The following is a 12,798-nucleotide window of genomic DNA, read 5'->3' on the forward strand; positions in this document are numbered from 1 at the left end:
GGAGAAGTCCAAGCCAGGAACAACAGTCACTACTGAAAAACCACCTCTCTTCTCTCTGTGAAGGTGACTTGTAAAAGAAGGTTGCTCTAGCCTCTAGTTGGAACAAAAATCCCCACTTGAGTGGGTAAGAGAAGTTTTCTTTTTTTTTCCAGTAAACAATACTGGCTTGGGCAACGTCTTTCTAGGACAAAGTTCATTGAATATCCTCACCCTTCCTGTCTTAACAGAGGCAGTAATACCTAGGCCAGTACAGTATATCCACTCTTCCCATCAACATTTTTTTCTCTCAGAGAGTAACCAACCTTATAAGAAATAAGTCTTATTCCTTATAAGTTTTAAGAAAGACATTGAGGCGCTGGAGCGTGTCCAGAGAAGAGCAACAAAGCTGGTGAAGGGTCTGGAGAACAAATCATATGAGGAGCAGCTGAGGGAACTGGGGTTGTTTAGTCTGGAGAAAAGGAGGCTCAGGGGAGACCTTGTTGTTCTCTACAACCACCTGAAAGGAGGTTGTAGCGAGGGGGGTGTCAGTCTCTTCTCCCAAGTAACAAGCAATAGGACAAGAGGAAACGGCCTCAAGTTGCGCCAGGGGAGGTTTAGACTGGATATTAGGAAAAATGTCTTCACCGAGAGGGTTGTCAAGCATTGGAACAGGCTGCCCAGAGAAGTGGTTGAGTCACCGTCCCTGGAGGTATTTAAAAGACATGTAGACGTGGCGCTTGGAGACATGGTTTAGTGGTGGACTTGGCAGTGTTAGGTTTACGGTTGGACTCGATGATCTTAAAGGTCTTTTCCAACCTACATGATTCTATGATTCTGTAAAATAAAAGTGAAGTTAAAAGCAGAGAGAAATACCCCATGAAAAACAAATACATGTATTTGGAAACTAAGTCTATCCTGACATCGCCACGCAACATGCACAGAGATTAATGGACAAGGCATAGCTATGAACAGTGCTGTACAATATTTAGGTTAAAAATAATTGGGAATTTGTCAATTGTGTGAATGCCAGTGCCATGATAGTGAGATGGGGTTTAATCATACTGTGTAATCTTACAAGCAGAGCAATTCTTTGGTTATTGCATCATCATTACAGATTACATTTTACTTTGGCTAAGGTGGACATCTCAACAGAAGAAGAGCTGGGATGGGATTCAATCTAATTTAAGCATGTTGGGTGGGAATCAGCTCAAGATTGTGACTCCTGAATTTAGTTATGATTATCAGATGAGTGTCTAAAATGGCACTATAGTTATAGAGATGAAGGGTTAGGCCAGTCCCTGTGCTTGCAGACCTTAATTTCAGCATCTGCAAAGCAGGCAGTGCTTGCTCAGTGCTACCCCATCTTCCAAGCGTGCCCCAGCAAGAGGATCATGAGTGGGATCTATAAAAATCTTTTAAATAAGATTGAGAAAGCCTTCTTGACCAGGCTGGGGAGAAGAGCAGCTGTTGCTGTGGGCAAATTCGGCATGAGTCACTCAACAGCTAGACCTTCAGACAGATCATGTCTTCTGGGCAACATAAAAGAAAAGTACTGGATAAATCTGTCACTGAGAAAATGAGTTTTCATCTGTCTTCTGTTGAAGAGGCCTGCAGAAATCTCCATGTAAATCTCTTCCTCCTGCATCGGTGGGGGTAGCCCAGGTTAAAGGACCTAAGTACCTTAAAGAGGATTTTGAGGCCTCCAGGTTTCATGATTGATTGAGGCAAATCTGAGCCCACGCTTTTACTGAAGGCACTGGGGACGGGGCTGAAGGCACTGTCCCAACTTCATAAATAATGCCAGGAGCTGCAGCATTGCCCAGGATTGCATGTGATATCTTAAATATATCTTTAAGCTGACTTAAATATGTCTTGGTGCCCTGCCACAAACCTTCCACACCACCGGAAGCCACAAAGTTTAAGAGTACGAGGGGGGAACATGGGGTCTGCACAGGGATCGCTTCCATGTACAGGAGAGGTTATACACGGGGAGGGACAGGTCAGGTCTCATGATCGGGGCAATGAAACTCAGGCAGATTGTTTACATCGCAATGTATTCCCAGGCCAGCTATGATGGGTTGGGTGGGAGTATGATCAATCACTCAAGTACCCCTTTATACGTCTTTGATCTAAATCCTTCTTTGATCCAAGTCCTAAACCTGTAACACACCATATCCCCAATAAAGAAGACAAGGGAGATTTGTGCAGTGATGCTCTGTGATGCACCGCAGCATTTCTGTGGAGTTGATTGACCTTTTTTTGTAGAGTTTTGTTGCATTCACAGGAGGCTGATGCATGCACATGTGTTGGTTGTGTGTGTGTACCTCCCTCAAGACCTCATACCAACTCCTGTCCAACTAAGCTGTTTATATTGAGCTAGAGAAATTCAGCAGCTGGTCAAGACTGACGATCCTTAGCAGTTATGAATGAGCAGGGATACTTCGAGCAGAGTTATTATCACCGAGGAGTATGACACGTGTATTTAATGCATTGACAGATTCAGCTCTGAGTTAGTTACTGCCTCCAGCATCTGAACTGCCTTTTTCTAGGTGGGTCAGCTGGTCACTACATCAGTTTTAGGAGAAAGATGTTTCTCTCGAGGCTAACATTATTTGAAAGTATAAAGTGCTACTAGGCACAGGGAAGAAGCCTGGTAGGGTTATTGCTCAGTCTTGGTTTTCCCACCCTTATGTCCCTTCTCTTTGCCTCTTTCTCAGAAAGTCTGGTTGCATCTTGAGTGCATTCTTCCTATGATCTGACAAAGTGGGCTGTGGTTTTTTATGGCAGCCGTAGCACGTGTGCTGTGCTGCATGCTGGCTGTGGGTAGCTCTGTTGCTTTTCTCACCATTCCATAAAGCTCTGAACTTCACCCACTATTGACACCCTAAAATTTTTGCCCAGGTTCTCAACTAAGCGCATTTCAACATCACACCAGCCTTCTAACCAACCACGTGCTTTGTCCCTACTCATCCATCTCCTTATTGAAAGGACAGCGTACATTCCTAAGTATCAACAGCTCATAAATATTTGCCCTAAAATGACTGCAAGAAGTCCCCTTCTCTTTCAAAGCAAATGTGGTATCTTCTGCCTTCTCTATTGCTTTGTTAGGCAATACATAGGTGTATGCTCAGGGCAGCTCTGTCTCAGAGATAATGCCCGTCATTCTGAAATGAAGTCATTTCTCTGAGAACCATAGGCCTGGCTCCTATCCAGAAGGTAGACATTCACACCCGTGTTCAGGGAATGCTAAACATTCCATGACCAGTAAGACAGTATTTTGCGTGCACTTTGTACAGGTGTGAATATCCATCTAAAATATAAAATAATAGGGATTATTTCAACGATTTGTCTACATTTGAGGAAACCAGCCTTTCAGGACAGTAGTACAGTGCAATATGTACATTTTTTCCCTGTCTTGCTGTCTCAGCAAGGATTCTTCATAAAGGGCAGACTTCTGCCATCTGAGCATGGGCATCTCATACCCCTTAAAATGCCTGTGAATATCCCAAAGGTCTGCACAGGAAATCCCCATCCCTCTGGAGCAACAGCTGGAAGCCCAACACAATACTTGGCAGTGCCTAAAATGACACTAGCAGTCTACTTTTAAGCAGCTGACCCTTGCACAGTGTCTTCTTTTCAGATAGTCCTCAGTTAAACAGTCATAAATGTAGATTCATACAGCATAGATGGTTGGGCACACTAAGGCAAGGGAGGGTTGGCCCATACAGTAGGTCTAAGACATGCCTCGTCTCATCCTCAAGTAAACTTCTACAATAATTAATCAAGATTATCTTATCTTTTGATAAGAAAATTTTCTTATTGACTATGAGGAATTTAAAGAGAAGCACAAAAGTGTTTGTTGGGGTCAAAGAGGTTTCTATGCCTCATTGGCTGGAGGCAGAATCCATCTCAGCGGTTAGTCACCAGCAGCGCGTGTGGAAAGGGAGGGGACCTTCTTGGGAAAAGCAAATGGCCCATGTCTAACGCAGTCCCAAAGAGGGGAAGCAGAGAGGAGCCACTTGGGTAGATGTGCCATCCACAAAGCCAAGGAAGACCATCTCACTGCAGCATCTCGTGTGGACATGAGCGGGGCAAGATCCCTGAAGAAAGACAGGGAAATAAGCTGTTGTAAATGAGGTAATGGAAGGGGAGAGAATAGAAAAAGCAGTGCTGTAATGCTGCTTTTCCTGCTGAAAATGTCTTTTCTAAACATAGCCTGCATTAGTCTTTCAACACTGACACATCATGAGGCCTGCTCTTTATGATAAAAGTCTTCTATGACTTTTTTAATTACTATCTCTGCCTAGTGTCTGTATTCTAAAGGGTAAATCATCTTATATAAACATGGAATTTATTTCCCAGCGTTATAACAGCCATGCTGAGGCTGAATCCGATCGATCAGGAAGATAGAGACCCATTAGCAAGTTCTGCATGTAATAAGGTCTCTCAAAAGCCAGGAAGGGCTGTCTTCCGAATGTGTTGCTGAGTTGGCTGTCAAAGAGGATTCAGTGGAAGAACAACACTGCCGTCAACATTTAAACTGCACCTCTCATAGAAATATCTGGTCTGGTTTAAACTTACCCAGCTTAGGCAATAGTAGCAAGAAGCCCAGGCAGCGAGAAAATACCATGATTTAATTTGTAAGAAAGGGCAGTGCATCCAATTCTGTTCCAGTGTGGGTCATCCCCATGCCACAGGAGATCCCTGGCTGCAATACGTTATCGCCGTGTGCTCAAAATGATGCATAAAAATATGTTTTCTCCAGGTAAAACAAAAAATGCCTGAGGTGGTAGCAACTGCTCAAATAGCCAAATATCCCTCAGCATGAGGCAAAGAATTGATCTGCTACAGGTCCCTCAGAGAAGAATTTGCCAAAACGCAGCTGCTGCCCATGGGCATGATCCACCTCAGATCTGTAACAAGCCACCACCACGGTAGGGAAGGCGGTAGGGCCAGAGACTACCACAAAAGCAATGGTTGCCAATACTGGGAGAAGAGGTGATAGATTTGGGCACCCAGATTTGGGCCTTCTGCTGCCACAGCCCGAGTTCAACACAGCTTCCTCTCCGTGACGGCAGTAGCTCTGCAAGCTCAGGCTGGGGATCCCTGCCTGAGAGTCTCTGTTAGGCAGAAATCACGTGCACTTTTTGTGAGCAGCCTTTCCTGGTCCCATAAAGTATTGCAGTTCCTTGTGACATGCTCCAGCCTCATGCCTCTGCCATAGCTTCAACGCGACCATCCAGAAAGGATTCCCCAATGTTCAATCCCCAAAGCAAATCCATGTTTGAGGAGCATGTGGTTGAGAGGCGTCAAAACTGCTCCCTTAAACCTCGTGTCTCACCTGTGAGCTGCTGATAGAGTGAAACCATAAAAGAATTCAGTAGCCCCAGTTGGGCTGAGTACACTCACACCAGCAAATCCCCACTGGCTGCAGACACACCAAGCAGGCACTCAGGCTTTGGGCAAAAGAAATGAGGTGTGCCAATGTCACACAGCCACATGCACACAATAGCAGGGAGAAACAAAGAGCATAGGGATGCCATAGGGAAGACGCTGCTGCATCCCCAGACCTTGTCAGCTCAGCTCTGTGTCACCTTCCCTCCCTGGGAGTTACCTGCCTGCTCTGTCTCCACCTTCCCCCATCACCGCCCTGCAGCAAGTCTCTGCTTATGCTATCCGCCTCACAGGAGGGAGCTGATGTGCATATAAATTGATTAGCAGGAGCCCATGAGGGTCCTCAGTGTGACATACTGGCGGGTGCCAGGGGAGGGTTGAATTAATTTTGAGTGATCAGGAGGGACAAGTCCCTCTTCAAAACATGTGGTATTGAGAAAACACTTTCCACACGTCTCTTTTTAACCAGTGCGTTTCATAGCAACTGTTTTCAGCAGGAGAGGGGAGCGGGGGGGGAAGTGTGAGCTTGTCACTGGTGCAAATCAATTATTGCTCTAAATTCAACATATTGCACGTGCAGGGAAGAGCACCAGCATTGCAGAGCACCAGGGAAGAGCCGCTAACCAGAGAGTGCTAGCAGCCAGATTCTCGTGCCCTTGCCCCACTAAGTGCAGGCTATTAGCCAGGCAGACTCACCGAAGCCAGCAAGGCTATTGCCGAATCAACATCTCAAGGATGCTTAGACAGCGTGGATGTGTGTAATGATTCAATCAATGATCTCCTGTAAAGCTGCAGCTGGACCTGGATACAACACATGCTGGGGCAATGGCCAGGGCTGACATACTTCTTTGGGCAGCTGATTTCTACCTTCAGGTGTTTTGCAGTGGGTTTGGCCCCTAATTGTCAGAGAGAAATTTCCCATTTTTTTTCTTTTGTAAGGTGACTGTTCCCATTACCTGTGCTGCAGTGAAATCTTCACACAGCAAGTTACTGTGTTTAATTATTCATTTCCTGAAGAAAAACAATCCTTCTGTTTTCAAATCTCTCCCTTTCCAATGCAATCAAATCTGTCCATGCTCATTAGTGTTTACCCTGCTTCTCCTTCTTATCCTTTTATTTTAAAAATATGTATCCCAATCCTTCTTTTCCTAACTGAGTATTCACAATTCTTTGTAGACTTGGCTTTCTTCAAACCCCTGTCTCAAACTCCTTCAGTTTTTGCAATATCTACCAGGCCATGGTGTGATTACAATTGGACTTCGCTTTCAAGGGCTAATTAACGTGGGGGGGAGGGGAGGAGCGGGAAGGGGGGGTGGTGTTGGGTTTTTTTGTTTTATTTTTTTATCCTGGGGAATCAGTTTGTTCAAGTCAGAGACTTCATTTCTTTGGGTTTAGGGAGCCAGGTAATACTAGCAGGCAGCTCCACTGAGAATGATGGGGAGGACCGTGATGTCCAAGTCACTCAGAGGGTTGTTCCTCAAGATGCTGACTTTAGTGCCAAAAATAGCGTAAGAAATTCCCACCCATTCTTGTTTACTCTCCAGTGCAGATCATTTCCATCATGCTGAACCAGGTGTTTGTTGGCTACACCATAAACCAGTCACTGAGTTGGTCTCAGTTCAAAGTAGCGCCTTTTTGGAGGGTCCTTCTGAACCAGTGCAATGGTTTGCTTCACAGCTCAGCCCCACGAACCCCTCCCAGCCTGGCAGAGCAGATAGGCTGGCAGCTGCACATCAGGGCAGGACCTTCTGGCATCCACTCTGCCACTAAGCCAACTTCCCACAGATGTACATCCAAAACCTACAGAGAGCAGCACCATGCTGGTAGGGATCGTGGTCCAGCATATCAGTTTGTCACTGCTCAGCAGGGTTCCCAAGCTTGAGTTTCCAAGCTCACACAGTCCAACTGCATCCAGACCTGAGCTGGCTCTCTCAAGGATGCACACTGCACTGCCCATGCAGGGGTTCACGTGTGTCAAGCATGTCCACCCCAAGCAAGCTTGGTAGGGCTTTTGGCTTTTTACCATAGAGCTCATTCCATAAGGGCTTCAGGTGCTGCAAAAAGCAATCCCAAAGATACACGCAGAGCAAGGTTTGCTGGTAATTCGGTGTGTTTACTATGGAAACATGCTGCGGTTCACCACTCTTTGTTTCTTCTCTTCCAGGTAGGCTGCAAAGCCATGATGGTTTTCTTCCAGTACTGCGTCATGGCCAACTTCTTCTGGCTCCTGGTGGAGGGCTTGTATCTTCACACCCTGTTGGTCATCTCCTTCTTTTCAGAGAGGAAGTACTTTTGGTGGTACATCTTGATTGGCTGGGGTACGCATCTTCTCAAAGCTGAATGCCAAGAGGTGATCCTGACAGGCATTTTTAACAGCAATTTAATCCACAAACCTGGAGGCTTAGACAGGGCAGAGATGTAGTATACATGTTACCTTGCTGCCAAGAATTGTTATTGCAACCAGGAGCAAGATCAAGTGATGGCCAGAGGAGTTTAACAGCATTAGCCTAAATCTTCAAAGGTGTTTAAGAACGTAGTTTGTGCTAGGTTAATTGATAGTTGAACACCTAGTGTCTTTAAGGACTGTGGGCCTGAAACTCCTCATCACCTTTATAGTCATTTAGTCCTTTGATCCTGACTGGGATCCAAAAGTTGATACCATGCATTGACCTTGAATTGTCGGGATGGATCCCAGCAAAGCAGGACTCCTGGACTGAACCAGACACTGCAGTCCATCACTCTCTCTTTGTCTTATTGAATTCGGGCCAGCTAGCTATCCTGAGATCCCATCACCTGTGTGCTAATGCTGATAACCTTCTGCTCACTGCATTTGTGATTTCTCCAGCTTTAATGTGAATCAAGTCTCAAACACATAAAATAAAATAAATAAAATAAAATAAAATTAGAAAATTCCAAGGAAGACAGAATTAAACTCTTCACAAGGTAACTCAGAGCTGAATTGCTAACTTATGCAAATTAATCCTACCAGATCAACTTCTCTTCTTTCCCCAAAGAGAAAACAGAGATCTCTTTTCCCCTTCAAGCCATTTAGCTGAAGATTTATGTGTACGTAAACAAAATGGCTTTCTATTGCATGCTCTCGATAGCTGAAACTGAGAAATAATTAGAGCGGGGAAGAATCTTGAAAAGAAAAATAAAAATAAAATTGTGTCATGGACAGGGGTATGCCTGGACTCCGGATTTGATCAGTTAGCCATAGAGTAACTTGCATCGAAAGTGACAGAAGTGACACTTGGGTTCACACTGCAGAAGAGAGACAATTCTCCATGCTATAAGCATAAGAAGAGATGATGTTAGCAGGCCTTGTTTCAGATGCAGTTAATCAGGTCAGACCTTCTTTAAACCTGCCTTGTGCATAGGTACCCTTTTTCAGCACAGTAGAGCTGGCAGATTTTAAAGAAAAATGTATGAAGCTAATGATTTCCTTTGATTTAATCAAAGGAAATCTCTTGCACTCGTAATGTATTCTGAGGTTGCTTGGGTGAGGAAGGGCAATTCAAGAAAATGACAGGTGCTTGAAGGATCTTTTGGCCTTTCAGCCATCCATCATTTGCAAGAGCATCCGTGATGGATCTGAAATGGATCATGCAGGAATTAATAATTTGGACGCACTCATTACAGTTCTTACTGGTTTTGTTACCATTGCACTCAGAAATCCCTGGTAATAAACAACACGCAATACTGTGACTAACGCAGAACAAAGCGACATGTCCTTCCTGGAGTATTTCCAATCTAAATCTAATCAAAGACAAGAGACAGAGAAAAGAGGCACCACAAGGACGGAACAAGACCACCCTAGTCAGGCAGAAGATCATAGAGTGAGGAGCAGAGGCAGGTTCATCTGGCCAGCTACACACATCTACATGTGAACTTGTCACTTCAGGCTCCCTTTATGGCCAGTGGAGGTCCAGGCAATACAGTCAAGGGAGTCCAAGGGCATATTTCTTGTCCTAAAGCAAACATCTAAAGTAGCTCAGATGACCTGTGTGTTAGAAGTACATATTTCTCCCCGTTGAAGCTAAAGAGAGCCTGTGGTGACTGGCTTAGATACAGGTGTCCACACTGCAGATGTCTAAAGTGATTCCTACTCCTTGTATTTCACCATCAGGAGTTTTGTTGGGGGCACTGCAACAGGAAGATAAATCTGCTAGGGAGCAGTTACAGGAAACTCATCTTACATGGCCAGTGGGAGAGAAAGGCAACATGTTGCTTGTTTGGCATGTGAGCGTTGAAAACGTGAAGCATTTGCCCACTCTTGAGGGAAGGCATCACCTCAGTCACTCAGGAGAGATGGAGAGTGGGAGAGAACAGGCCTGAAAACATTGATAATGATTTCTGACAGTAACACCATCTCTTCTCTTGTCAGGTGCACCCTCCATGTTCATCACTGCTTGGACTATTGTCAGGATTTACTTTTTCGATGTTGGGTAAGCCTGTGGACTCAATTATCTTTCCTTTTTAATTCTTCCTTCCTTTATCTCCAAGGAAGGCCAAGGAAAGCCTTGCAGTTTTAGTAACCCAGCCATCCTGCCCTAACCCCAACGGCAGTCAGAGCAGAGCAGAGGCTTTCCCCTGCCGCCATGAACCGGGAAACGCTCCAAGGTTTCCCTGAGGACACACGGTTTACGTCAACTTAGGCCAGTCACTCATCTTCTTTGTTTCCCAATCCCTTGGTCAGGATATTTGCAGGGAATTTGTGAACAGACCCTGATGGTCGCATTTGGCTCCGTGATCCTGTGTATAACAAAGACACCAGCTGAGCAGCTGCCCCATGCTCAGAGTAGAGCTTTGCATCCTGCAGGATTGACCCTAAATATGCTCATGCAGCAGATGATACTTAATAAACACACCCATTAGCTCTCCCACAGAAAAAGTCTAAAAACTCTTTTTTTTTTCCCCCAGGCAGATCTTAGGATCTGTTCTTCATCCTCTTTAACCTAGCAGCAGCCTCTGATATTTTATATAAGAAGCAGATAGAATACAGCTAAGTAAATGAGGTAGATATCAGAACTATCCAAGGATATATGCAAGTAAATAGGATCTGATCCTGCAGTCCTCCTTCATGCTTTTACTCAAGCAGTCAAACTACAGTAATTGGAAAGGCTTTTATGGGAAAACACTCCAGAGAGTTACAGAATCAGGTGCTTATTATGTACTCACTGTGCATGCCCTCGCTTCTTGCATTTGCAGTATATGGTTAACTCCCTTTTCTCCCGTGCATTCTCCCTCTCCAAATGTGTCCTGATTTGTCCTTACTTCAGTGAGAGAAGCGGCTCAGATTTCTCATTGCATTTTTGATTTATAGTCATGCTAACACATTTCCTGAGGGCTACTGACTTTTTTTACGGTTTCACTCTATCTGCATAAAACTGACCCTATTTACTCTGTTAATAAATAGCCTCTACAATGAGATAGACACCAGAGGATTTAACCGGTTTGGATACCAATTATTCTTACTATATATTCCAACTCAGCTGTAGCAATTCTTAATAAAAATACAGACTTCTCTGCATTTTCTGGAGGCTTTAAAGCTCTACATTTTTGTGCCAAGTAAGATAGAGTGTGAATTTACAGGATATGCTAATACCTAACATAGATTTTTTTGGCATACTAAAATTACCTACAGAGAAAAATTACAGGAAATTAATCCAGATTAAATAAAACCTAATTATGTAAGATTGGTTAAACAACATTAAGCCTCTATTTAAACATTCTAACTCCCAATTAAAGTGACCTTCCTTCAGACTGCCTGAATTTACTTTAAAAATGAAGTGCACTAGACATAATTAGGGCCACTTTAATTCTAAGTGAAAGGGTAGCATGCACCTGACTAAGTATAAGCATCTGTATCTGAGCAATTCACTCTAGTCTCGTTTTATAGCTAGTGGAGATTTAGTCGTTGTAGTCCATGGAGTGCAATTCTTTTCATCCTAAAGTTGATGCCTAAAATAGGTCTCAGGAACTGTGCCCTAAAAGTGCCTCTCTTCATCTACCATTACTTACGCTGTCAACATTTTGAATTAGATGAGCTGAATCCAGGTGAAATTGTCTACAATGGGTTCCACTAATCTACTTCAAACATGAATGCAGACTGATTTTCATGAACGCTCTCCTAAAAATGCACCTTCGATCACCTGTCTCTTGTGAGGTCTGCAGATAAATGTGTCCCAAGCAATATTAGTCATTCCCACGTCATTCCTATTCTGTCATTTCCTTGTTGGCTTTAAAATATAGTTCCAGATGACCTAGGTGAGTGGTGTGGTTTGCAGACAATTCTGACTTCAGGATGAAATAAATCACACCATGGACCCTATGGACTTGTCTGACTAGATGCATAGCTCAGAAGCAGCTAGCTAGATTTAGTCTGACTAATCCCACCATAGGCTGTCTGTCATCTTTTTCAGAAGGGCATGTGTTTTTTTTTCTGATGGTGCCAATTGCTCTGTGCTTAACAAAACCCCCATGTATGATGGCGGATAACATTGGAGGCCTCATGAATCTGTGGTTTCTGATAGCATTTCCTTGTAGCAGACCTCAGTGTAGGAGAAACAAAGTGAATCACCATCCTCCCCTACATTAACCCTGAGATAACATCCTCCAGCCCATTCCACTACCAAGGGGAAAAGAGCTCACAGGATTATATCTGGGGCAATTGCTACCTACCAGTGCTCAAAGCCACTGCAAAGCAAGTCTTCAGCCCTTTCCAGTTCATGCACACCAGGTTTAGTCCTCTTCATATAACCTAGCATAACCATCTTTAGCATTTAGGGAAACCAAGTATCTGAGAAGGTTACATAGCTGCTTGCTTGCTTTACTTGATGTTTTAAGTCTGGTTTTGTTTCTTTTTAGGTGCTGGGAGGAAATAGTGGAATCCCCATTCTGGTGGATCATTAAAACTCCTATTTTGGTGTCTATTTTGGTAAAGTATCAGCACATTCTGCTGGCTGCAAAGCCATCTTTAATACTAAGTGGGAGGGGTAAAGGGGTGTTGCAAAGTGTTATGTAAATGTCCATGGAAAATGCGTTGTCAGATAAAATCCAGCTGTATATTGAATGTCTGTCTTAGGATGAGGAAGCTCACCCTCTGGATAAACATCTTTACCTTTAAGCATTGACCCTGGGAAGAGCTTGAGTGTCTAAACAACCAAGCTGGAGCTCATTTGATTTAACTTTGACCACCTCCATCTCAGCTAGTCACCCTGGGCACTCTGGTGCAGTAGCCATGGGTGTGTGTAGCCAGAGGAGGTTGAGGAACATGGTTAGAGATCCAGGAAAGGCTCATCTTGTCTAATGAATCAGTGGATATCTAAATTCGATCAGATGAATTGTGCCATGAATGTTTTTGTTTCTCTGAGCTGACCATATGCAGAGCCCGGGATGACTTGTTCAGTTGTAGATGTCAAC

At 44.1% G+C, this 12,798-nt stretch overlaps 1 protein-coding gene across 1 annotated transcript in view; it reads left to right on the plus strand.

The window, feature by feature from the left end:
* LOC143157247 (vasoactive intestinal polypeptide receptor) overlaps nt 1–12,798 on the plus strand; it is a 122,804-nt gene that overhangs the window by 92,455 nt on the left and 17,551 nt on the right. The window contains exons 7-9 of the mRNA XM_076332035.1: nt 7,538–7,691; nt 9,761–9,821; nt 12,244–12,313. Of these exons, the coding sequence (XP_076188150.1) occupies nt 7,538–7,691; nt 9,761–9,821; nt 12,244–12,313 (285 nt within the window). The remainder of the gene's footprint in view (nt 1–7,537; nt 7,692–9,760; nt 9,822–12,243; nt 12,314–12,798) is intronic.

The sequence above is a fragment of the Aptenodytes patagonicus genome, chromosome 2 (assembly GCF_965638725.1).
Source record: "Aptenodytes patagonicus chromosome 2, bAptPat1.pri.cur, whole genome shotgun sequence".
NCBI classification, from domain to species: Eukaryota; Metazoa; Chordata; class Aves; order Sphenisciformes; family Spheniscidae; genus Aptenodytes; species Aptenodytes patagonicus.